This window comes from Corvus kubaryi, unplaced genomic scaffold (genome assembly GCF_017639235.1).
Source record: "Corvus kubaryi isolate FWS band 111438036 unplaced genomic scaffold, C.kubaryi_AGA036_p1.0 65454, whole genome shotgun sequence".
In the NCBI taxonomy this organism is placed as follows: domain Eukaryota; kingdom Metazoa; phylum Chordata; class Aves; order Passeriformes; family Corvidae; genus Corvus; species Corvus kubaryi.
The window spans coordinates 11,350-38,248 of NW_024582012.1; the positions used below are offsets into that span (position 1 = coordinate 11,350).

Genomic DNA, 26,899 nt, shown 5'->3' on the forward strand with positions numbered 1-26,899 from the left:
AGAAGAACTTGGTTAATAACATGAAAAACTCAAGCATCTGAAGAAGTTCCAGGGATATCCGATGAAAATCACAAGCATTTTGCTAACTCTGAGCTATGGGGTTGATACGGTTCTTAATCTGGGCAGCATGTGAAAATGCTGCCAGTGCTGAGAACAATTTTTGCTACAACATATTATTAGTATTTAATGTCTGTGCATTTTATCACTGCAACCATAGGAGGGTAATTAAATTGGTACTGTAATGTAGAAATTTATGATGACCTTTCTTTCTGGATGTTAAGTCAGTAGGCAAGGAGGACAATATTAAACCATATGGTGCTTTTGGGCCACCCAGTGTTAACAGCAGTCTCCTCTCCTCTCCTCTCCCTCTCCCTCTCCCTCTCCCTTCCCTCCCTTCCTCTCTCCTCTCATTCCCCTTTTTTTTCCAGAGTGAGGTGGCAATGCTTCTCAAGCCCATATCAGAGAAGATTCAGGAAATCCAGAACTTCAGAGAAAGGAACAGAGGAAGTAAAATGTTCAACCACCTCTCAGCCGTCAGTGAGAGCATCCCTGCCCTTGGGTGGATAGCAGTGGTAAGTGACACATGGAATGGTTGGGAGGGCTGTAAATAGGTTTCTGGATGGTGCAGGCCAGGATAGTTCCAAATCTTGCAGTACTACACCCAATAAGGTAATAAACCTAGTATGTCAGGGGAGGTGTCTGACTAATGTTTTACTTCCTTTCTCCTTCTGTTGTTTCCTGCTACCATGGGGTGATGGTCCTAGTCTCCTAAACCAGGCCCTTATGTCAAGGAGATGAATGATGCTGCTACCTTTTATACTAACAGGGTATTAAAGGACTACAAGAACAGGTATGTTGCCAAGCTCCAGTATCCACTGGCCAGAGAACAGAGCATTAACCATGCCAGTAGGGTTCACAGTGCTATCAAGGAAAGTGTTTTGTAAACTAAAAATAAAACGTTCTTGCAGTAGTATAGTTTCCCCTCCTCACCTCTGACCTGCAGCATGCTGCAGTGAGAATGGCAGCAGCATTAGCAGTGCTGGTTTTCACTCCATGCACATTTTAAGATTATCTTTAATTTTTCTGGCATTCCAGCATCATGAGCTTATATGCAAATACCTATTTACATAGCAACGTGTGGCTAGCTGGCTGCTGTGCATCCTCCTCTCCTTCGTGCTCTCATACTGTTGCTGTTCTTGCTCTTGGCTTCAAAATGTATATTTAGGTGGTAGATATATACAGCTTCAAATTCCATAGCTCTTAATTTGATTTTTCTCTATACCACTGCACTGTTCTTAAAGAGCACAAGGAATTCACAATAAAAGTTCCCTGAATGATATCTGTGAACTGATGGAGAAAGAGAAAAACATACAGCTCCTTCCTATGCCCTCTTTGAAAAGTCATGTATAAATTCTGTTGATTTGGTGCTTTTGAAGGCCAGATTTTGGCTCTTGGTTTTTATATCCCAGTGAAGAACAGCATTTGTTATTGAATTTTTCCTCTTTAGTGAGGAAAGCTTTAAATACTAAAACCTTTGGCATGTATTTATATTTCTTGTACGTGTATAAATACATATTATATGCTATATATAGTATGTTATTTTATATATATTATATATTATTCCTAAAAGCCTTAGTTTACCTGCTGAAGGTAGTAACTGATGCTGGGGTAACTGATGATTTTTACAACACAGCATCAGTATTTATACTGGAGAAAGAAATGTCTCATGTAATGGTTAAGCAGAGTACATTATTTAGGTATTTAATTCTTCCTTTAATGAGGAATTCTTTTCTTATTTTTCACTGAATCAGACCACAATGTCTTCCAAAGTACGGAAGGCTCTCCCTTGACTTCAGTAGGCATTGGATTAAACCTGTTGACCCAGGTCTTCCGCATTATTAAGGATCAAATTCCAAAGGAAATAAACAGAAGGTAGACACAGCAATCCTTGTAAGCATCCAGTCCATAGCCATCACTATTCACTAATAATTTATTATAACTGAGGACTTCATCTTACAAGCAGCTTCTCTCTACATATTTCCTGGTTTCATTTATAGTCCCATTGGAGGACTAACAATAACAATTCTAAAGCCAACTTGTGACTTGTACTTTAAAAATTCTTGATATATAAATATTTTAGTCTGATGACTGTAACATGATCCAGTATTGCCCTGACCACATTTGAACATGGCAGCCAGAATATCTTACAGAACCCACGGATATTTAATTTTCTAAAGTTCAGCACCCTGAAACTGAGTCTGGGTACCTGCTGCACAGCTCAATATGCCTTTAGTGCTTCTTCAGATGACTTTGCGCCTGAGCAGAATGGTGACACACACTTCTAGCAGGAAGCACGCTCTGCTAGAGGCATCCTTTGCCCTTGTTTGTCCTCTGGAAGGATCTAGAAGCTTTCTAGTGTAGTAGGCTTCAGTCTTTGCAGCACAGGACTGGTTGGATGCCTGCTAACTGATTTGTCCATGGCTTTAAGGCAGACATTGGGCTTTACCTGCTTTAAGCAAGAGCAGCAGTGCTTTCTAAGTACATTCACACATAAACATTGTCTCTGTTTTTACAGTGACACACGCCATGTTGATTGGGTGAAGTCATATCTGAACATCTGGTCTGAGCTTCAAGCTTATATCAAAGAGCATCACACCACAGGTCTCACCTGGAGTAAAACTGTAAGTACTCTTTCTTTCTTCAGGAAGAACCATAAAATGACAGTAACCAGATTGTCTTTTAATGCGGGTCATTAGCTTAGAAAAAAAAAATACCTAGGCCAGGAACAGGTCATGGTCCATGGATTTCCCAACCAAGCCAATAAAAGTTTGAAATATAGGTGGAGATGTTCAGGCCACTGTGGTACAGGTTTGGAGGAAGAGGGAAGAATTATTTGGGATGATTATAGCCATAACCCTCGGCTGCAGATGGTGAGGAGAGGCAGACACAATTCTCCATGCCTGTAGAAGGTAGGAACAAGACAAAATGCAAAAAATTGAAGGACATGTCAGACTAAAGGAAAACTGAGAGAACATGGCATGGAAAGGAGAAGAATGGTGGGAAGAATCTGAAAAAAGAGAGAGATTTAATAACAGGAAAGAGAAAAACAAGGGATTCATAACAATTTATTACTTCGTAGATGTCTAGCTTTATAAAGCTGTTATATTAGACATACAGGAATAACTTGTGAAATACAGAGAGAGAGCAAATATAGCTGCATGCCTAATTATTTATGCTCCTTTTATAAGCCGCTTCTGTGTGTTACATCTGAGATGCATAGAAAGATGATAGCAATGAATATTTTTCTCTAAGAGAGGTATAAACACGAACAATTAATTTTCTGTTGGGTATAAATGTAAGAGTTTATGTCCACTGTCTACACTGACGCAGTGTTCTGTATTATTTTAATAATGTGCTCATGTTTATTATTGGATTAGGAGAACTGCGGAAATATACTAAAAATGTAATCAGCCTGCTCTTTACTGGTATCATCTCCTAAACCTACCATATACTTGCACATGCAGTCTTTCACACCAAATTTATAATTTCTTCTGTGTACGCAAATATCATTATTTTTAATTGAATGACTATTCAGAGGACTAAGACAGGCCACCATTTAGTTCTCAAAACAAACAATTTTAAGAACTTGGGAACACAGGGAAGTGGCGGAGAACTTTCAGATTAATGGCCTTCCAATCCAAACCATTTTGTGATTCTTTGAAATGTAGTTTAACTTGGAATAAGAGCTGGAACACCTTTCCTGTGAAGACAGGCTAAGAGCATTGGGATTTTTTCAGCCTGGAGAAGAGCAGGCTTGATAGAGACCTTTTTGCAACCTACCAGTATATACAGTGGGCTTGTGAGAAAGACTGCGAAAGACATGACTAAGGCTTGTAGTGACAGGAGAGGGGGAAATAGTTTTAAATTGAAAGACTGAATATAAGGAAGAAATTCTTTACTATGAGGGTGATGAGACACTGGCACAGGTTGCCCAGAGAAGCTGTAGATGCCCCATCCCTGGAGGTGTTGAAGGCCAGGTTGCATGGGACTCTCATCAATGTGGTCTATGAAAGTTGTCCCTGCCCATGGCAGAGGGTTGGAACTGGATGATCTTTAAGGTCCCTTCCAATACAAACCTTTCTGTGATTCCATGGAATGTGGAAAAGTTGGTTTGTCTCTCCCTCTATGGAAGTTATAACCATGTAAGAGAATGTATGTTACTTGTGTTCAGCAACAGACTGCAGCTTTCTCTTCATGCCCTTCATGAGACATTGTACCAGGCCTTTCAGTCCTCAAGTATTCAAGTGCAAGCTCAAACACGGGAGAGAGCCATGATCTGCACGTAGTTCTTAGTCTGAAGCAGTGCAAAAATGTTTGAACATGATCAATTAGAAGACTGTGATTATTTGCTACTTTGTAGGTTTCTATAGTAAAAATTTTAAACATTAAATATGATTCCTTTATGTAGTACAAAATTTCACACTTGCCACATCCTATTCTGTTATGATCAGTGAATGTGAGATGAGCTAATGATTTCAAAATTATTATTACATAACAAAAAGGAATTGTAGTACTGCATTAGCTGAATTAGCCTGAGAATCTGGGACAAAATTTGTTCTGTTAATACAGAAAAAGAAAAATCTTCACTTTTAATAGAACTCCACAAGTATGGAAATGGTGTTATAAGGTAAAGGTTTGTTACAGCCATTTGATCAAACAGGAGGAGCTGTCAGTGCTGGTGAGTACTGGTAATCTTACTCAGAAGTGTAGCTGTTGCAGATTATGTTTGACTGGTCCTAAAACCAGTAACTCAGCCATCATGTCTTTATATTTCTCTGTCTTCAGCTGGCCAAGAAATTGCTAAAATCTAGGTGTGACTTGTTTATTCATATTAAGCGTAGTTTCCTGCCAACAGTGCTCATTCCATAATGAGTGATGAGCCCATCATTGCATCTGAAGTACTGATTTCATTTCACTTTGGATATCGCTCATATCTGGAAGTTGTCTTGGAAGTATGGCTCATTTAAATTATCCTTTATGTGATATCAGTCTGAGAGATTATATTGTAAACTTATTTTTATGGATGCATATATTTTTTTAAGTTTTACTAAATGTGAATGTAAGAAAATTAGAATCCAGTAAGTTAGCAGGTTGTTTAAATAGCTTAAATGTTATTTAAATATTTCTATGAAGCTTGGTAACAAATACATTCCAGAAAGCAATGAGTTGCTCAAGTGATATTTTCATTTTTGTTATACGTTTTAAAGTGAGAATGAAACTCACAGATTCACGTTGTGTGAAGTTAAGCATAAAGGTCTGCAGAATCAGGGTCTAGACAGAAATAGGATATCTATAAAAGCTGTAGATGTATTGCAGACACAGTTGTTAATCCTTGCACACAGCAGCTTCCACTTAGATGCATAAAAGGAAAAAAGGAAAAAGCAGTAGTTTGGCAAGGCGTTAACAAAGTGGAACATTTATGAAAGGTAGACATTGGTGTAGGAATGGTATTTTATTATAGAGGGAGAGAGAAAGAGAGAAATGTCTTGGGGCGTGTAAGTACAGATTTAAAAGTGTATTATACCGATAATTTACCCTTCATATCTGCACAAATCAACAAAGCAATGCATGAAGTTTCTATAAAAAGCTCTTAAGTAGCACATTTGGATATTTCTAACGAGAGTGAAGAGTCAGGAAGAGTATTAACTAATGCTTCTCTCCCAACTGTATGCTCATAGCTTGAACTCCAACAAAACCCCAGGAGCATCAGCCTAGATCAGAGGGTTTCCTATGCTTGGGTTTCCAAAAAGAAGGGGACAGGTTTTTTTGTTGGCACTTGGCCCCTAAGGTACGGGTGCTGTATACTGTGGTGTGCACATTTATGGCCATGCAATATCCCAAAGTTGTGCCATTTCCAGCCCCCTGTACCCTTCCATCAAGCTGCACAGGGCAGCTGCAGCCAGCCTTGGAACAGATCACTAGTGCATACAGCAAAGTGTTCCTGACTCTGGCAGCAAGCATACAGGCAGACACTTCAGATCAAAGAGAAAGAAATGTCGTAATAAATTAGAAGACAGACACAGAAACAGGTGAAAAAGGTTGACATAATGTCCAAGCAGTCATTTCTGACAATAACAGTTATCTTTATCTGCTTTTTAAAAAGTTTGTGATGAAAACAGATGTTTATGGATTTTTGGATCTAACACAGTTCTCTCTTACTCACTTTGGTTCTGCCAAGATGTGTGACAATATTTTACTTCATAAGGGCACCCTATTGAAATGTGCGGGACTGTGTGAGGAAAAAGCCAAGGAAATAATGAAGAATATTGTGTATTTAAGAATACACTTAGAAGGAAATAGTGTAGTTAAGGACCTTTAGATTTTGCACATCTGAACCCGTTTTGCTACTCATGTGGAGTGGTGGTACAAAATTAGACTGGACTATGTAAATGGGCATTTCAAGGCATGATGAATATGGTTAGGATATTTGTTGTACTGTGCTCAGAGAAGAAATGTACATATTTAAAATATGTATGTTTGTGAGCAGGATTGTCCCAGAGAGTAAGAAGTTCCATGTATTTTCACCATGATCTGATATAGTCATTTTCATTGATTGACTGCGCATATGTCAGAGAAAATATGCTTTTCAGTGCAAGTCAGATGGACCTGCAGTATTTCCTTAAAAGTGTAATTTTGTAGTTCATTATCTTAAATGCAAAGTATCATTCTGCCTCCTACACCCTGCGGTGAGTGGCCGTTCACTGTACTCAAAGCATCTCAATTTAGCCATCTTGACAATGGGAACAATGGCAATTATCAGCCTAATGGAGTTTTTTTTTAATTTGCTACCAGAGATGACACTCAGATGTCAGTGATTCTTAGGAAAAAGCTGTTGTTACAATGAAATATTTTAATGCCCAGGGTAGCATTTAACCTATGCAGTAATTGTCATTTTTGCTTGCTCAGTTTTCTGTCTTTAACAAGCAATCCATGGCTGTAATAGTGACCTGTCTTTTTTCAGTTCTTTCTGATAAAGAGCAAGTGTCTTCTTTTCCTTTTTTTTTTCTTAAAGAAGGGATTCTATTGAAGCATGCCTCTTCCTACCCTCCACTTTTTTGGTGATGCAAATAAATGAACAGCTGTAATACAAGCTTACAAGAATGCCTAATAAAAAGTTTGTTTGCTACAAGGCCTGCATGAGTAATCGGGGGAAGTGAAACTTCTGCTCCTGTTTCTGCAGGTTAACCTTGCAGCAAGAAAACAACCAGTAATAATGAAAGTGCTGTAGTTTTCCATATATCAAATAAGTGTTAAGACACAAATCTTGCTCAAGAATAATTGTCTTGAATGTTTCAGTTGTAGGTGGATCCGTACTTAACTTTTTGTTCTTTGCGTACAATTGTAATTTAGGACAGATTTTACCAGCAGGTTGATTTACAAACAGGAAATATTTACAAACTAGTACTGAATTTCACTACAGTATTTAGTTTCTAATACAGAACTTCACTCAAGTGATGAGTGAAATCCTCCCTCCCCCCCCTTTACAAATCAGAGCAACTTAGGATGAAGTCTGTACATCTTTAAAAGCAGTTGAGGTTTATTTAAATCCTGTTTCCATTGAAGCCAGTATCTTCAAGTCTCTTTTTTTTCCCTGAAATAGCATTTTAGAAAACATTCATTACTCCTTCGATAGTACTCTAAAAACATTCTTTAAAAGCTGAAATTCTCCACAATCTCCACATCGAGAAGTACCATTGTAATTCCTACATTAGCCTAATTGGGTGCAATTACACTAGTCTCAGTGCAAACTTTGGGCATTTTATTATAGTCTAAAATAAACTCCAGACATTTTGGCCCTGCCTCTCTCCTGTTCTATCAAAGCACTTTCCTGTAATATATCGTCTCTGTACATACTGATGTGAACAAGCTGCAAAGACCAACTTCTGCAGGCAAAAGCCTCCTATTATCTGTCCAGTATCTCTTCTATGCTGTGTTTAGTTTGACCTACTTATCAAGCAGCCATTGTCTGAGCCACTTCACTAAAGCTAAAGGTCAAACTGTAGTGCCAAATTCCAGCCACAGCCACAACTGCAATCCCAGAGGCCTTATTCAGATAGACGCAAGGGCAGCATAGATACACCAATTTAAATGCCTGTATCTTGGATAAGATGTAGCCATTTCCACAGTGCTCAGTTTTTCTCTGATAGCCTTTTCTCTCTTTTTCTGTATACCTTCCATTCCTTTCTCTACCCTTGCCCTTCCCTATTCCCTTATACTTTTTTTGTTGGAAAAAATTGCATCCTTTAGTTGCAAGTGTTTCTCTCTCAGAGAATAGACAATGTTCTGGTTTTTGGTACAGGATCGATTAAAAAACTGGCCGTCCTGGCAGCTCTACAATAGTTGCCTCCATGGTGGAGACTGCCTCAATTACATCCCTGTCCCTTTGAAAGAAAGTATTTTTACTCTCTTATTCCAACAGTGGCTGAAAATATTTGTCTTTACTATATATTGATAGTGTTCTCTTAATTTTGACCAAGCACCATTCAGACACATTAAGGGAAAACCTGGGCGAGGCATGCAGCCTAGTTCCAGTGGAAAAGGGAAAGGAAAAAGAAAATTGAAAGTAAGAGAGAGAAAAGGAAAGGTACATCTATTAAAATGTTACTATTTTCCTAAAGAGATTGGTCTTCTTTTTAACTGATTTTTTATATAAATAAAAGATGGTCCAGTCTGCCTGGTAGAGCACATTACTTGTTGGCAATTACATTATCATACAGTTCTCAAATGACTTAGAAGACCATGGCTGTGTAAAACATTTCTGGTTGGGTAACTCTGAAGATGTAAGCATCATTTTTAAATCCTGAACAGGTGATGGACAGCAAAAGTGTATTACAGGGGGCTGCAAAGCTTGAAAACTACAGATAAATAATTCTGCTGAGACTCAGTAACAAGAAAAGAACCTGGCCTGGTTTTTGTTGTTTTGTGTTTTAACTAACAAAGATTACAGGCCCTGTAAGTCAGCTGTTTCATCCAGTAAATTGCAGCTCTCAGGGCAGCATAACCCCTTGAAGACAGGTGGCTTAAACAGGGTAGGTAATAGAACTGTTGTGCTAAGCTACTTTTACACAAAAACACCTTAACAAGAGCTCTGTGCCCCTGAGTCACAGTCCACCTGTTCCCAGAGGTTGATATGTGATATTCTGAGCTTCACAATTCTTGTCTTTGGGTCTTTGGCTGTGCATATGTATGGAAAGAACAATGCAGAATGCTGTAATCATTTTAGGTGTGAAACTAAGATTACTGTAAAGGGGGAGAAAGCAGGGATATCCTTCCCTTTTTTTTTTTTTGGAGAAGAAAGTATTATTCCCTATTAGGATTCCTGTTTGTCTGCTGCCATGAAAAGAAGGCTTTTCAATAAATTAAGGGAGGGATTTCATGACCTATCTCTAAGCCACCTGTTGCTTCAGCTGCAAATAGATACTTACCTCTTAATAGGAATGACTAACGAAATAGGTACTATATATCATACACATGCATGTATCATTTATTTATATGCGTTATATAGATGTTCATAATCTTCTGGTTCTGAGTAAAATCAACCATTGCAGCTACAAGAAATGCATTGTTCAGATGCTCCACAGCAGGTTCCCAGCACAAGAACTTTGTTCCTCTCAGTTTCCATGCTGCACTGTATCAGCTGAAAGCTGGATAAACACAGAGGAACGTCACGGGTGTTTGTACAGGGTCTGGCACATAAGCCCCTCATATCCCCAGAGATAGGAGCCTCTGACTAGGGCTCCTTGCTGCTGCAGTACTACAAATATAGTAACAGTGACATGGAAGGCTAACCTAGGGAGCTGTTCAGCAAGAATAGCTCAGGAAATAGTAACATCTGCGATAAGGCATAAAAAGAAATTCTTACTGTCTCTCAGTAGCTGGGTTCAGACACATCAAACTGTACATGGCCACCAAAAATTAGTGACAGTATGGCATCCAGAGCACTTGTGTTATATATGAACAGCATTTTATTTCTCTAATAAGATTGGCTTTGCCCTGTGCTCTGGGGAAAGGAAGCCTTTAGGAGAAATGTGCTTAACAAGGCCCAGCTTCTCAAAAGCAAAGAGCGTCACTCAGCTCTACTATAATTTCCAGGGAATTACATGAGATTTGAGATCAAGGAGTTTCAACAAGGCAGCTATCTCAACATTTCTTTCTTCCAGTGAGCCAGTTAGGTGACAAAAAGAAGTGTACCTCACTCTTCTGCAAGTTGTACAAGATGAAGGTAGAAATACAATATGTTTTGAGGCTGTACCACAGTGCTGCAAACCCTTGCACAGTGACAACGCATTTATCAGACCGAGCGCTGTCAGCAACATCAGGCACTGTCACTAGAGGAAGCTTCTCTGCTACCGTCAGTGGGAGACCCTTGGGCCTCTCTGCACATGGCTTGGGGCTATCCAGCAAGGAGCAAACCCTGACCCATTCCTGTCACCCCATTTAGAGCAATGGTTGGAGGCTGAAGACAATTTATTTTTCCTTAAGAGGAAATTTCAGGAATGTTTTATCCCCTACAGAGCTCTTAGTACATGGTCAAGGGGCCTGCATCTCCTATTCCTGATAGGACCTTACTCCGAGAACTACATTTTCCTCCATTTCAAAAAGCTCCAGGGGCAAGGTTTAAAGCACGTCAAGTTCACTATGATGCAAGCTAACAGGTTAGAAGTTATGGCTTACTTTTGTATTACATTTTCACAAAGTAAGGACGACTCTATCTGTTCCCCTGATAATTCTTACTAGGGGCATATTTGTAAATGGTGGAAAAATGACCACACCAACATGTTAATGGGGGCAGTCAGCTATCAGTATAACTTGACGTGGTGTCTGTAGACACCACAGCACTGAGAACAGCAGCTGTTGCCGAGGCAAACAGCTGAAATTAAAGAGGAAGAAAGGCAGCTTGCAAACAACTGCCTTTACTGGTCCAAATGGCTCCTAATACTCTTTGTGTAAAGACACACTGTTGTTAACATCTGCGTGAAGTTAATCTGAAGAGTTGTTTGCAAATAGCAAAGCTGCTGAGCACCTGCTGCTTTAGGATAGATGAACTTTTGTGGGCATGTAACATGCTATTTTATTCCCAGCAGCTCTCACAAACACCACCCTATACAGAACAGAAATGAATGGACTTTGTGAAGGGCACTTTTGTTGAAATTGGATAGGACTATACGCAAGTATTACCAAATACCAGAACAGTTTAAGAGCCTGGTTCAGAAATATTCTAGAGCCTGAGGATTCAAGTGGTCTTAGAAGAGTAACTAAGGAAAGCAAAGTAATTGCCAGTGACTGAGGTTGGTAACTTGGGAGGTTTATTTATGAATAGATGGCAAAATGAATTTTTAAAAAAGTTTCTGGAATTACTTCGCTTGGCTGATTTTTAAGCTGCGCTGTACGTCAGTGTGTTTGAGTGCAGCACAGGTCCCATCTTCCTGGCATGCAGGGAATGCAAGAAGTGAAATGTGTTTTCTGCATTTCCGGTTCATTTTTGTGCTTTTTGCCCCCTTTTGAGAGTATCCCTGAGCCACTCTCCCACAAAGAATTTCACCTCACTTGAATGTTTGTTTGATTTCAGTTAGGTACATCAAAATGGCAAAGAAAACAACACTGTAGCCAGAGTAAGACTGTAGCCCTCTTCCCAGCAGGTCTGTGTGCCCTCTCATTAGTGAGACTTGTCTCTCTTTTCCATGCCATTTTATTTCAGTGGGGGATGGTCCTACTGGAGGAGTCCATGCTGTAAGATGGGAGATCTACAGTGGAGCAATTAAGCCCTGTACTTTAGTGACCTTTATCCCTGTGATTTGTCCTTCAGTTTTGCCTGGCCTAATTTATTATTAAAATTGTTTGCAGTTTCCAGAATGGCCCTAGATGTTGAAAATAGCATGCTACAATATCAGTTAGCTTGTGTAGGTGTAACTCAGGTCTTAAATGAGAGAAGATTTGCCATGCAGGAGAAAAGTTGACAACCAGGGTTCAGTCTGTATTTTATTTCTGTGACTGCACAAAATTAAGAGGAAAAGTGGGAAGGGTGACAGAACCTCAGATATCTTCACCTTGTGACAGCTTCTATGTTCTTAGAACTAAGTCAAAATCTTTTGTGCTCAGTGGAGATAACCACTGATTTTGGTGGAGGGACCAGGCTTGTAAAGAAAAGAAGAGGCATTGCATGAGTGCAATGAATACATTTTTTTCTTACTTTTGAAACCCACTTAAAGGACTAGAATGTCTTTGCTCCTCAGGTCAAGAATTGAGATTTTTGAGTAGACTTGTTTTATTCATCACTCCTGCTCTAGAAGGAAAAAAGCTCCTAGTTTCCCAGATCCTGTCCTGCATCTTCTCTTTCTTGAAAAGTAAGTATGACAACAACCTCCAGTCATACAAAACCATGTCCAAACTTAAGTGGTGTATTTAAAATCCTTCCTTTTATCTGTACTTTGACAAGATAATTGTTTCAGAGTTCTGGGAGAGAGATTATCCACTTCCACAGATAAACCCCTCTGAGTTTTACTTCTGTCTCATTACGTGGGTATTCCCATACTTTAGTTGCCATTTGGGAAACTGCCTTTGATGCACTATTCAGCAGCATTATTCGAGCCAGGATTGTTCTGCATGATCTGTTATGGCCTCGAGTTTGATACTTGAGGTGAAGAGACTGCCAGAGTGACCCACCACTCTGTGTTGTATGCAGAATACACAGATAACTTCCAGAACTTTTTTCTCTAATGCATCTTTGCAGCCTTTGCACAATTTAGATGGTGTCAATTCTAAATGGATGTGTGAGTCTTACACAAGTTTCTGGAAAATCACAGCACTGTACTGATAGGCAGGTGGAAGCAGTAGCTCTTTTTGAGAAATCAGATGTCAGTCTGGAATTTGGCAAGTGGATTTTCATCTCAGACTAAAAGTTATTAGCCACTACCACTGCTGCTATTAATTGCCTTTCATAAAGCATACATAATTCATAACTGCATGTTCACACTGTGAATGGTGAGTGCCATTTCTGGGTATCTGAGTATTTTAAAAAGCCCTGCAAATGCAATGTTCATAATTCTGGATAACCAGGGCATAGTGGATTCAGTTGCTATGGTTGCAGGCAACAGAAAGGAAAGATCTGAATTGCACCTCAGGCAGCAATAACTGATTGTGCCACTAAATCCACTTACTTTTTTTTTTAATTACAATAATTCACAGTTCTGCTGACACTGCTGCAGGTAACTTCACTGGCATTAACAGAGGCAGGGAACAGGCACTATAAATTGAGGGCCCAGTGTAGAAGTTGTCCCCAGCCTAAAACACTAACCTGTGATGAGGAAGTATGTAAGCAGAAGCTCTGAGTTAAATGTATCCATGCAACAATGGAATGTCTCTAAAAGCAGTCTACGTCAGTTCCAGTATATCTTGACAATAAATGCTAATCAGTTCCAAAAGGAGAATCTTCTCATTTGTTTACATTTGATCAAAAATATTTTATAGCTTTAATAGCTAAGAAGAGAGCTTATTCCCTTAAAAGAGCTTGGATTTTTATTTTGTTTTTAAAGTATATCTGAAGAGTAAGTAAAAAAGGAGCATGTGGACCTCAGCTCTTTTCCTGTTACCAGTTTGGGATTACAGGCCAGAACAAGTTTTACTTTTAAAAAAATAGCTATAGTTTTCACTCCCATGAGATGCATGAACCAGATCAATACTTTGCTGTTTCAGTTTAGTGGAAAGCAGAAGGAGTAGTACCATAAATGGTTAAAAATACCCTCAGAGGCCAGCTAAGCAGTATCTGTTTCCAGTATGGACTACCAGGGGCGCACTAACAGCCTGTATCTCTTAACAATGGGAGACAGTTAGAGGAGCTGTGACTCTGTAAGTTGCTGTAATTTTCCCATTGTACCTGCCCACCTGTTAATATTTGCTGCTGCAATGCACAGTATCTCTGTAGCTAGCTGAACTCATCAGAACCAATCTAATTTTCTCAATAGTTCTTTTAAAAGTCCCTTCTGTGCTGCAGAGAGGTAGGATCAGAGTGACACTCAGTGGCAGGACAGTAAAAGTGATTCTCAGATTCTGTCTAGCATCGATTTTTAGGATGTTAGGGCATTATTATAAAATTTTAATCAGATCGTTATTAGTATTTTCTGTCTGTTTGATAATATTCTATGCTAGCATCATAATTCAGACCAAAACATGTACTTTTGATTGTGCAAACTGGAAGATTGTGTTACTTACTTTGCCAAGGCCCCCTTCACTCATAACTTGTGTGCTGTGATCTCCTGCAACTGAAAAAAAAAGGAAAAAAGAATGTGAGAAATTGAACTAAAAACTCAAAAATTTAATTTCAGAGTCGAGAGACTTGAATCACCATAGTTTTACATTCTGTGGTATTTGAATCTTTACAGATAACTTTAACAGTTCAAAGAATAGCATTTTACATCTTGCATACAATGTATCATGTTCCCTATGTATAACTGACAGTTCATTACCCTCTCAGTTATTTCTGTTGTATCAAAACATTTTCTTTATGTTTCTGAATGCACACTGAGGTATGGTTAACTGAATTTGGTATCTATTAACAAAAGGAGACATTTTCCTTTTTATGAAAGAATAAATTACAGAATTGTTACTGTTAAAGACTTTTAACATCAGTCCTCACAAGTTTTTGAGACAAATATTTTAGGTGGAGTAGTTCTGCAGTAGGGGTAGCAGTGTGGGCTGTCTTTCCAGCTGTGCTTGCTCAGGTGCAGGGAAGGATTCATAGGATTGCATTCGATTATGGAGCCAGAAATTCTCCTTAGCCTGTGGCTTTCTAGAGTCACCCGAACTAACAGCATCCAAGGATATTAATAAACAAGAACTATTGTGATACAATGTTCCTTGAAACACTATATGTAAAATATTTTCCCTCTGTCTCAAACAGGGTCCTGTTGCATCCCCCTTGTCCATGCGATCTGTTCTAACCAGCGGCTCCTGCCTTTCCCCGCCGCCTCCGCCACCGCCGCCCCCGGGACCGCCCCCCATCTTCGATACGGAAACCGCAAAGGACGAAGGAACTGCATCTCGCTCAGCCCTCTTTGCACAGCTTAACCAGGGAGAGGCAATTACCAAAGGTCAGGAGAAAAGAAACCGAATTGTGATCCATGACTTGGAACTACATCAAGAGCTGTTACATGTATTAATGTAACTTTCACAGCATTTTAAAGTTACATTCTAGCAGCTCAGATCCTTCTGAGGCTTGCAGTGGTCCCTTGGAGATGGGTGTATACCAAAATCTCCTTTAGAAGCCACAGCACCCAAAGAAGTTCAGCATACCTGACATCCACACCATTTATTTAGAGGTATCCTTTTAATTTTAAAGCAGCCAAGCTGGATATCTTCAGCCCCCAGTAGCTGGTGACCTCTTAAGTTGCAATTGCAATAAAGTTTTATTCCTCTTTCTGACTCACATTGAGTGTACAAACCTGTGTCAAAATGTGTTACATGTCAGTGAAAAGGTATGGCTCATAGATCAGTGTGGAGTCAATAATAAAGCTTTTTTGTATTAATATTGGACAGTTGTAATTTAAGTATGTCTGTGAATTTAAATACATATGATTGATATATTTACATTTAATGCTGTAGGGATATGTCAAATATTGTCTGAAATTAGAAAAAGAAACTCTATTTTATGGATGGAAAAACATTATACAACAAGCTCTCAGAGCTTGCTACAGACAGAGAGGGACCTAGAAGACATTGTGGTATTTTCTGTTGAAGGTACTAAGATAGCCCATCCACAGTAGAAGAGGTTTTATATGAGCTGCTACAAGTATGTCAGAAGTTACACTTTAGGTCATTACCCAGGAAAACCTTGAGGAAATAAAAAAATGTAATTTCCGAGAATAAGATAACACAATTACAAAACAAACCTTTCATGCTTCAATATGAGTACTTTTAGGATTGGAAAATAGAGTCTTTTTCACAAGCATCCTTTTTTATTAAGGGCTTCGGCATGTCTCTGATGACCAGAAGACTCACAAGAACCCCAGCCTACGTGCCCAAGGTCCATCTGTTCGTTCTCCAACAAAAAGCCATACTCCAAGTCCTACCTCTCCCAAGAATTTCCCACAGCAGAACCATGCCCCTGTCTTCGAGCTAGAGGGAAAGAAGTGGAGAGTGGTGAGTTCCAGTCACACCTCTGAAGTGCACCTTGCGCATTGCAAACCAGGTGGAGCAGTGAAACATCTTGCAAAAGGAGGTCTGTCATTAACATGCAACAAAACAAAGTTGCAACTAAAATGGGCGGAGTCCTCCATTTCTCTGCATTGCTGCAGTTCAACTTTTACTATTCTGCAGGATCTTAAGCTAATTCATTTGTCTCTGAGAATCACTTGCTAATTCATCTCACTAGAGAACATCAGAACCAGCATATAAAGTCCTTGCAAAATCAGACAATGCCCCAGAAACAAGTCCAGTAGAGAAGACCAATTAAAATCCTTTTTTGCAGACCCGTGAATGAGAGAGAACAGTCATCACAGACCACTTTCTCCAGTTACCCTAACCAGTGGAATTACACATTTATTTTTCATTGCCCATTCCATGCAAGCATGTCTTCCATGCTTGAAAGTAGAGGAGTGTTTTCCTTTTGCCCAGTCTACAGATGGAAAAAGGAGATTTGTTTAAAGTTTGGGTGTTAATTTATATAGGCATATACCAAAGAATCTATGAATGAAAATTCTTGTGACTGTGTTAGTTAAGAGAGAGCAGAAAGAATATGCAGTTTAGTCATGCAGAAGGTTATATACACAGTCAGTGTTTATTACAGCGGAGTCTAGTTTGCATAAGGTGCAGTCACCATTTGCCTGTGTTATGTTGCCTTACGGTTCTACTACTTGGAACTTTCCTTGTGGAGCCGTAGCCTTTCCTGGACATCCATGGAGTGTAATTTTTCTTTCACACCTAATGGAAAGAAATTTCTTTGCCTATTACATCTTTATTGTATATGGTAATGCCTGTTCACAATATGCTGTATCAAACATTATATAACATTTGGGGAAGGAAAACCTGCTGCATTCTTCAGGCTGAATCAGATGGGAGCCAAACAACAGTTTTGTGAATGCCTTTTTAAATTGTTGTGAGTGTAACATTTTCGCTGCAAAATTAATGGATTTTATCATGGTCTGTGCTAACTTCTTCAGTTCTGCAGCTCTGAAAGATACAGTGTCATCTAAGGGTCAGTTAGGTGAGATATATGATCAAGCAGATTAGGATTTTAAGCCACAGGAAGGATATTGTCTGTTGTAACTGAAGATGCAATGACTCGAGGATAAATTGTACTAAACTCTGTCTGACTGTTAGCTAGTTAAAGACAACCAATTAAATAAACTTTCTTTTGAAATAGGAATATCAAGAGGATAAGAATGACCTGGTCATTAACAACACTGAACTCAAGCAAGTGGCCTACATTTTTAAGTGTAACAAATCTACACTTCAGATAAAAGGAAAAATCAACTCAATTACTATTGGTGAGTGGGTAGCTCAGCTGGGCTTTAAGTGACAATCTTGAAAAAACTGACTTATGTGATTAATAATGCATCTGAATCATTCCATTCACTTTAATGATTGATCACGTGAGTAAAGTCACTCAGCTATGCAGTGCAGGACTGGGAATTTTTGTAGTTAATGTAGCAGGTGTGCATGTATTTGCTTTTGTCTTGCCTTTCTTATTTATGATTGCTTTTATTTTAGACAACTGTAAAAAGTTTGGCCTTGTGTTTGACAATGTTGTGGGAATCGTGGAAGTGATCAACTCCAGGGATATTCAGATTCAGGTAAATACCTAATTGAGAGACAAAGACAGACAGAGAACAAGGGGCAGGGGGGGGAAGCCCAACATGTAGCTACAAGAGATTTTAAAAACTCACGAAGCACAACAAAAGTAAGAAATACCCAAATGGATCTTTATATGCACTAAAATTCTGCTGATGTTTTTAGAAAATGCCTGTGAAAACTATATACTATCACTGAACAAACCTCCCATAGCCCAGTGCCTTCTGGTTCTGGTGAAGCTGAGAGATCTGTACACTGGCAGAACTGTTACTTCTGTCCCTGATCTGCTTGCTTTCATGCTAAACAGCTCCCAGCACTTGAAAGTTCAGTGGTGCTTACAGAACAAACTCTAGCAGTTAGCTAATTGATTTCCAAGTGCACAAGATTTTTTTCTTATCTTATCATCTCAATGGAAATGTTCAAATAAGACTGTCAAAAGGACAACTAAATGCTATGACGTAAAAGTAGGTGCTGGGATTTCAAAAAATCTCCCTGGCCAGTGATGTGACACTTTATATAAGTAAGTAATGTACTTATTTGCCTTCAAAAAGCTTCATCAGAGATCATCTTCCTTGTGATTCTCATGAAAAAAAATACATGTATTTTAAATGTATACATTGCCCTCTCTATTGGGGACACTTGTCCTGCTCAAAATATACAGTCTGCCTGATATTTTCAGCACTTCAGGCATCCCATTCCAAAGAAGTCTAACTACAGGCTCTAATACTGGGTTGTGTCTGATACACACAATGTAATCTCAAGAATGGACTTCAGGGTGTATTATTTTAAGTGAAAAAGAAATGATAATTATTATATTAAAGTGCCACTCTTCAAAGTGAGGTCTTTTGCTTAAAAGGCTGTGCCTGCTGTATGACATTAAATATAGGTAGTCCTGCTCCATGCTTCAGAAATAATGGTCACAGCCACCACAGGGAATAGGAGCAAAAAGGGGGTTTTATATTTTGAACCTTGTGCAAGTGACTGACATTGCTACCAACTGTGCATCATCTTCTGAACTGTAACAATCAGTTTTATTTGTGATCACTATGTATTTTTACAGCAGAGGCAGTTAGTTAAGGATCCCAGGCATTTATTTGAGCAGTTTTAAAATAATTATATTATTTTTAATCATTACCTCTTAAACTATTCATGAAAACTGAAAAATTTGTATGTAATGAATATCAAAACCACGGCTTGCTAATACTCAAATGAAGTGGAAATACCTTTTAGAAGAATCAAAATTCTTAGAATCAAAATTAATCGTGTTCTATGAATATTGCATAAGGCTTCTATGCATGTCATGGAGCAGAGTGGGGATCCACTTAAGAGGGCAGGGTCTGGTTATACGCAGTATGCTGCTCGAATCAGGCCGCTCCCACAGAGCTGGTGTAGCCAAGTGCTAAGCACCTCCGTTTTCTGAGTAACGTGAAGACCCGAGTTCATAATTTCCAAATACATGATATGTTAATGCAACAGATTTCAGTAAATTAATACTAGAGATTTTGCTATAGTTACTTCAGTGCCATATTGCTTGGCTCTCCTTTATCTCAGTATCTTTTTTTCTTGCCAGATGTTGGCAAAATTTTTTAAACACCCCTTCCTTCTGTTCTCCATTGCATATGAACCCATTTAAGAAAAGGAACTTTAAGATGCATTAATCCGCTGTGTAGATGAGACTTCAGGATAAGGGTGGGATGCAAAAGGACAGACCAGTTTGTTTACTGTCACATTTAAGGAACTGAAGTTGGAAGATATTCTTTAATTAAGTGATGGCAGAACTCTCATTAACAAGTACATCTCTGTCACATGCTGTCACTGTTCTATGGCTCAGGATAGTCTCTGCTGTTTCAATGCATTTTCCCGAGTATATTGCTGTCCTTGCTAGAGAGGGCAGGAGGAGGAATTTTTACTGACAACCAGTGAGTCAGACTGTTAGCCATCAAGAAATCTTTCAATCTTTAAAATTGTAAACAAGAGAAGATTTCCCTTTCTCGCCTCAAGTAAATCCTGTGCTTGCTTTTAAAGAGACATAAGAAATAGTTTTAGAGATTTAATTAAATTGATCTTAGTACTTATTTAGAACTGTAGCTTGCCTGAAGGGGATAAAAACCCTTTCCTGTTGCATGCTGGAAGAGCTTTGAAATCTTCAGAGCATATTACAAATCCCTTGCTGGGTACTACTGTATGCTGGGGTCTTTCCTTTGCTCTTACTGGGTTGAAGTTGACATGTTTGATTTCTTAGCCAGTTCTCACTGATGAACAAGGTGAACACTGCCTAAATATCAGCACAAAAGTGTCACTGAAATTAGAGAGAATCAGAGAAGTACTTTCATCAAACTGTATATTAAAAGCTTGCTGTATATTACAGGTTTGCTGTTGTGTATAGGTCTTTGTTACCACCACCAAGAATTTTCAGTGTCCAACAAATCAAATCAAGGCATCATGGTATCATACAGGCAGGTGACAAATAGATCAGATACTGGTGGTCAAAATTAGACCTGGAAGGCAATGAGGATTTTTTTAACGGTATCTCTGCTTTTTAAGATTTGATGTTAAGTAGGTTTTATTTTGCAGGTGATGGGGAAAGTGCCAACAATTTCTATTAACAAAACAGAAGGCTGCCACGTCTACCTCAGTGAGGAGTCATTGGATTGTGAGATCGTGAGTGCCAAGTCATCTGAGATGAACATTCTCATCCCCCAAGATGGTGATTATGTGAGTGAGATATTTTTTAAGTTTTCCTCTCTGTTCCATACTAATCTTGGCAGCTAATAGCACTTGAGCTGCTAGGAAAGAAACTAACGTAACACACATTGTGTCACCAAAAAATTATCCAAAATAATTGAATTTCCATGTGCTTGTATCTCAGGAGAGAGAATTCCTTATTTTCTGGGGCACAAAGTAATTTCAAAAATCAGAAATTATGTTCTCTCTTTCCATTCTGATGGATAATAGCTTCATCTCCTGTCCATTTGATCTTTTGATATCTAAAGATAATCTTCCAGAGAAATTCACTTCACAGAAGTGCACTTAAGTCTGAAGCTGATGAGACTGAAACTAAGATAAATATAATACTACTAAAGGTGAAATAATACAGTATAATATACTTGGTTTTTTTCTAAAGCTATTGATACATGGGTAGGTGCTGTAGTACCTTCTAGTATTTTCAAGCTGTGTCCTTAAAAGCCACTTAAACAGGTGTATTTTCCCAGTTCCTTTCCTGTTCTAGAAAAAATTTCATACTATGCCCAGTGGCATTTCTAGTAAAGTCATGCTCTGTCACTTCAGACACAACCAAGGGATCACTTCACACAAGCAGGCAAAACATGTTCCCTGGTGTCCTCAACAGAGCAGAAATGAAATTGCAGTGCATGGCCATAGCCAGAACTTAAATTTCTTGTGGCTCTTTTGGGCTGGAATTTGTTACAGGGGTTTAGGCTTTCTAAAATAAAATGTGTAATGAGAATTCTTGTGCTCTACATTTCCAAAAGTGACCGCTGGATGCCCAGCTTTAGATAACTAAAAAGGGAATGATTTTCAGCGGGTGCATATTCACCTATTTCTTTTTGAAAAAGAGTCCTTTTGGTCAGTCTCACCTCAGAATCACCATAACATCAGAAATTACTGGCTATCAAAATACCTCTATGAGGTCTGAATGAAAAACCCTTCTTTTCACATAGTTTTTGTTACTGGGTACAGAGAAACACTCAACAATATCTCCCATCATTTCACTGAATTTGTAGAATAGAAGGACACTTACTTGATGTTCTGCTTTGTTTTGTGTACCCCACAAAGGATACTGAGTATTTTGAAGTGTATCACACTTAAAATGATTGGGGTTTTTTTATTTTATTTTATTCTTTCATATTATAATATTGCTTTTGTCCTTAAAATTGGACTCCTGGCTTAATCTCGGCATCTAAATCCTTTCTACTGTCTTCCAACCCAGACACCAATGGAATCTGAAGTAATTTCTGACATGAGGCTTATTTACTTAGTTGATGCAGATAATGGTGTTGAGAGGGATTATTGCAAAGTAGTACCATACCAAGGCTATTTGAAACTGGGTAGCAATCAGGCTTTTTCCTGTGTGGCATTGTAAAATAGCTTGCTAGGGTAATGAAGAAGGCTTCTCTCTAATCCTGGCATGTCTGAGCTATCAATGCTTTCGCAGTCATGTAGCACTAATAGTACTCCACCAGTTTTCATGAGATATCCCCTGTTTGTTTAACCATCATTGTTGCTTTTGTTTCCTACCAGAAAGAATTTCCGGTTCCTGAACAGTTCAAGACAGCATGGGATGGATCTAAGTTGGTCACTGAACCTGCAGAGATTGTGGGTTGACTTCCTCACGCCATGGAGCACTTGCTGACCGCGGCCAGACTGTGGCCAGCACACACAAAGCAGTAATGTAAAGAACTAGAAGTAGCAGGAGTTCATGCTGCTGTCATAGGCCTTCAGGCATTAGCTCTGCATGCTAGGAACAGTAACACGTCTGGCACCCTTTGGTTAGGCATCCCGGTACTGGTCACATCTCCACATAGTTTGCCTTCACATACAATTTTAATTCTGAATGGGAATGTAATAGGTTAAACCCCCCACCCACCTGTCACATCATTGGTTTGAAATACTGTATACATTAAGCCAACATACTGCATGATACTCTTTTTTTATCATCTTGCTTCAGTGCATTCCTTTTTGTGTTTCTGCTAATCAAAAACAGCATTGAGATGTTAAGGTGTTTATTTTTGCCTATTAAGCAATTCCTGTATGATGCAGTAAAAATGTATCCGTAGAAAGTATGCAGTTTCTTGCAGTTCTGTGGCAATCATAATGTATTTTGTTTTAAACAAGCAAAAAAGGACAACTCTCAGCACTGCAATACATTTTGCTAACTGAAAATCTAAAAAAAATCTGGCAATTTAATCAAAAATGTTTCTAATATGCATATTTAGAAGATCCCACAGTTTTCTGGGAAGTAAGATTTTATTATGATTCACAGACTTGCTGTTGCTCTCTGATTTCTTGCAAATCAGTAGTTCTAAGCTAGAGCCTCATCAATGCTAAAACCTTGCTGGAAATGACTTGAAGGTTTTTTACTCCTTGGATTTTTTTTTTTTCCTTTTTGTCTTTTTTGGTGACACAACCTCTCCCTTTAAAACTTCACATTGTATCTTGCATCTTATACAGAAAACCAAGGACATATACATCTGGTACCAGCTAGTTTTCCTTACTAATACAGTTCCATTAAAATATTTGTACTGTAGCTTATCATGCTCATTAGAAGTATCATCCTGGGAGGTTTTCCCCACATTTGTAGGATTTACTCAGTTTCAAATACGTCCACGAAGCAAAGCCATAGATTTATGCCATACTAATTCTGAGCCCAAATAAAGGGGTAATTTCCCGTTTAGCCATGTGACTCTACTTTACAGTCCCTACTTTACATGCTTTTTTAACAAAGGTGGAGTATTATATACATTTGTATTATTTCAGCACATAGTGCAAATAAAATTCTAAAAATTTTAAAAGCTTGTGTTTTTGATCACTTGTAATAATTTGTATCAGTGACATCACAGTGAGATGCTTGCAGAGCTAGTTACAAGCTAAATTTTGTGCCTAACTTACCTTGAAAGTGTATTAACTCTTAAGGGTTTTTAAGTATATCTTTGATTGTAAACCCTATACAATATAACCAGTAGTGCTCATTCCATACGGTTTTGCTATCCAATGTTTAACCTATGTGTATCATGTGTTTGCTTTAATATATATCATTTTTTCAACAGTAAACTTCTTATGAAATAAAAAAGAAAACATACTTGTTTAAAAACAAAGTTGTGCTTGCTCCATTGCTTGTCCTATAGGGCTTTCTCTTCCTTAAACCCTGTTTCAAAAGCTGGAGTGAGAAAAAGTAGCTCCTTGTCCCATTTCACTGAAGTATTATCACTTCTGCTGCCATAATCCACCTGACAGTGAGTAGAGGATATTCTGCATGCCAGCAGATAAAACCTGAAGTGTCATGCACATAACTTTGGTGACAGCCAGCAAATTGAGCTTTTCATGATTCTCACTTCTAGATACACCTGTATCTTCCAGGGATTATGTCTAGGGAGGTGATCATGACCTGGTGCAAGTTGGTAAGGTTTGCCTTCTATTTTTAGCTTTTCCTGTTGTTTCTCTGTATGGCTTCAAATCACAGGTGGTCCACTCTGTATGTCACTTGGATGTGCCTCATCTCTGAAAAACGGGCTCCGCATACTTGTCAGGATAAAAGGATCATTGAAGGGTTGTTTAATCCTTAAATCATAATCATAATGTGTTCTACAAAATAATCTCATTCTGGAGCATTCTGGCCTGAGATACCGACTCTTTCTTTCATACAGCATCAAAGAGGGGACAAGGCATGCAGCAGCAGGATGCCACTTACTGCTTTGGAGGTAAGATACAAACCAAGTATCAAATCTTGATGATAAACAGGAAGCAGCGAGACAGCTCTGAATCAGTACACAGGCAAATTCTTACAGTTCTTCTGAGGGATTTAACTCCCCCATCAAATACAAAGGCTGATCTGATTCTTCTTTTAAACATTGGATGGCAAACTCTTTTGTGGCTAGACCTTCACCCTAGCATTCATAGTCCTGCAACAAGCAAGACCCAAGTACATTGCTTTGACTGGTTTCTTAGCAGAAAAAGGTCTTGTGCAGTAACAGCTCATGCCTGGCAGTCTGAGCACACCTCAGACCTTTGTCAGAGGGCAGAAGTTTAAAGGCAAAGGAAGAAAGCCTTGTATGGACAGACCCAAGGCAATTGCTTCAACTGAAGAAAAGGATGCCAAGTCAATGCATTGCTGGACACCAGAAAAGCAGGAGAGAGACTTCCAAAATAGGTTTTATCCAGTACTCTTAGTCAGCCACATAACAACAACTACAAAAAATCTATAACTACCTTTTGTCAGTTCAGTTTTGTCATCATAAAAAATACTTGTTATACATTTCTGGTAGGTTGGACTGTTCTTTCCCTGCAACCTGTCATTAAATGCAAAATTACAAAGGAGTGCTAAATAAACAAAGTTCTTCTTCTGCTTTACATGAATTTGTGTACAATTAAAGGTTAAAACCTCATTTTTTGAAAAATCAAGTTTATCTTAAGATAGAAATAGTCCACAGCAGAATGATGATTTGATGAATCATCTCAACCATGAGCAGTTGCATCCACCAAGTTTTCAGCAGCAAGACTGATCTGTGTTTGATGGTTGATTCCAGCAAGGAATGAACTACTAAATGCTGAGCATCCCTCTAAGGTCCCATTGATCTTTTTTTTACTGCATGCTGTCACACAAGATATATCCCTGGATTTCTGCATTATGCTACACTAATACTGTGGTCATGCCCTAAAATCAGTGCCACTGTCAAAACAGAAGACAGTGAATTTGGTTCATATATTGATATGGAAAAAATGTGTATGGTGTAATTAGCCAATTCATTTCTATAAACCTGCATGGGTCAAATATTCACTAGTACAGATGCTGTCAATCAGCCAGTAAAATACACGTAAAAGAGAAGGCGAGCTTTTAATTTGTCTAAATGTAAAGAGCTTTTTTTCCTGTGAAAATCTTCAATGGATGCCATACTTTCTTAAATAGAATAGGGTGCAAAGAGGAGGGAGACAGGCTCTCTGCAGTGGTATGCAGTGACAGCACCAGAGACAGTGGGCACACACTGCAACACAGGAGGTTCCCTTGTACGTCAGGAAGCGCTGTTTTCATGTGCAAGTGACGCACTGACACAGGTTGCTCGGAGAGGCAGTGGAGTCTCCATCCTTGGAGATATTCAGAAGTCCCATGGGCCTGGTCCTGCGCAACCGGCTCTAGGTGGCCCTGCTTGGGCAGGGGGCCAGGTGGACTGCAGAGGTCCCTGCCAACCTCAGCCCTTCTGTGTTCTGTGACACTTGCTTAGTTGTTTAGAATATTGGTCACTAAGAACCCATTGAAGATTAGACACATCGAGGTAGTGACTCCAAGTACCCACCAGATGGCAGGAAACAGCCGAGGTCAGGCCTTCGCAAGCTTTTAATGATAAATTGCAGGACTGCAGCGTTTACAAAGGACGTGGATGCTGTTTGCCAAACAGCTGGGGAATTCTGCCCTCTAAAAGTTACTGTAAAAACACTTAATATTACTTTGATCTTAAAATTATCATCTTGGTAAAAGGTAAAGGTTTGAGTGGGATGAACAAGGAAGAATCAAAAATAACTACTTGTTACCAATTATTAAATTGATCTTTTGGGTTGTTTTTTTTTCCTTTTTTTTTTTAAACACTGCTAAGCATATCTCCATTTAAAAAAATACCTGATTGAACTTAAAAGTAATATTTAATAGAGCCATTGAAGGTAAAGGAGTAAGTAATTTCAAATCTGTGTTTGAAAACTAGAAATCTTTTCCATGTGCTAGGGAATTGGGAACTTGCTAAGGTTTTCCAGTGCCATAGTTATTTTCCAGACAAATCATTCTTGTTCTTACTCTTTCCTGAATCCTCAACATATCTGGATCTGCATGAGTTCCTTCAATATTACTGCACTATGTGTTCATCACCCTGTGCCTCACATATCTTTCCAAGAGATAAAGCATTTGTCCATTTGGAATGCTTCCGGGGGTCAATTCAGTCTGCGCCCTTAGTGCACTCTCCTGATGTGCTGTTCAACTGGGCTGCTTCTAAAACAGCTGCTTCCAGACAAATGGAGGTAAGGTTCAGTCAATTATACGATATTCTACCAAGCACAGCAGTTATCAAGTACACAGAAAGCAGATTCAGTTTTCATTCTGGAGGTGATCTGGGCCCAAATGCTGTGAAAATACTGCCCAGAAGTAGCTACTGCCCTCAGAAGATGCCTATAAACAGGCCCCTGACTTACGATATAATCCCCCTGTTCCTAGATAAAATCATAAATAATGCTCCCCAAGGAATGTTCTGACTACCAGAAAACAAGAACCTGCTCTGTCTTTATGGTTGAAATGATGCTGAAAAATCTTTGTATGTGCCAAAAGTTTTGTAGAAGA

At 38.9% G+C, this 26,899-nt stretch overlaps 1 protein-coding gene across 1 annotated transcript; it reads left to right on the top strand.

The window, feature by feature from the left end:
• Positions 1-395: 395 nt before the first annotated feature.
• On the top strand, positions 396-23,678 carry LOC121673477 (adenylyl cyclase-associated protein 2-like; the record flags this gene model as incomplete). Its single annotated transcript, XM_042046798.1, has 9 exons — positions 396-572; positions 765-850; positions 2,576-2,681; positions 14,957-15,146; positions 16,019-16,194; positions 17,417-17,540; positions 17,764-17,846; positions 20,419-20,559; positions 22,105-23,678. Coding segments are annotated over 9 exons (1,167 nt in total), but the record flags the coding sequence as incomplete, so codon positions are not given.
• Between the last annotated feature and the right edge of the window lie 3,221 nt (positions 23,679-26,899).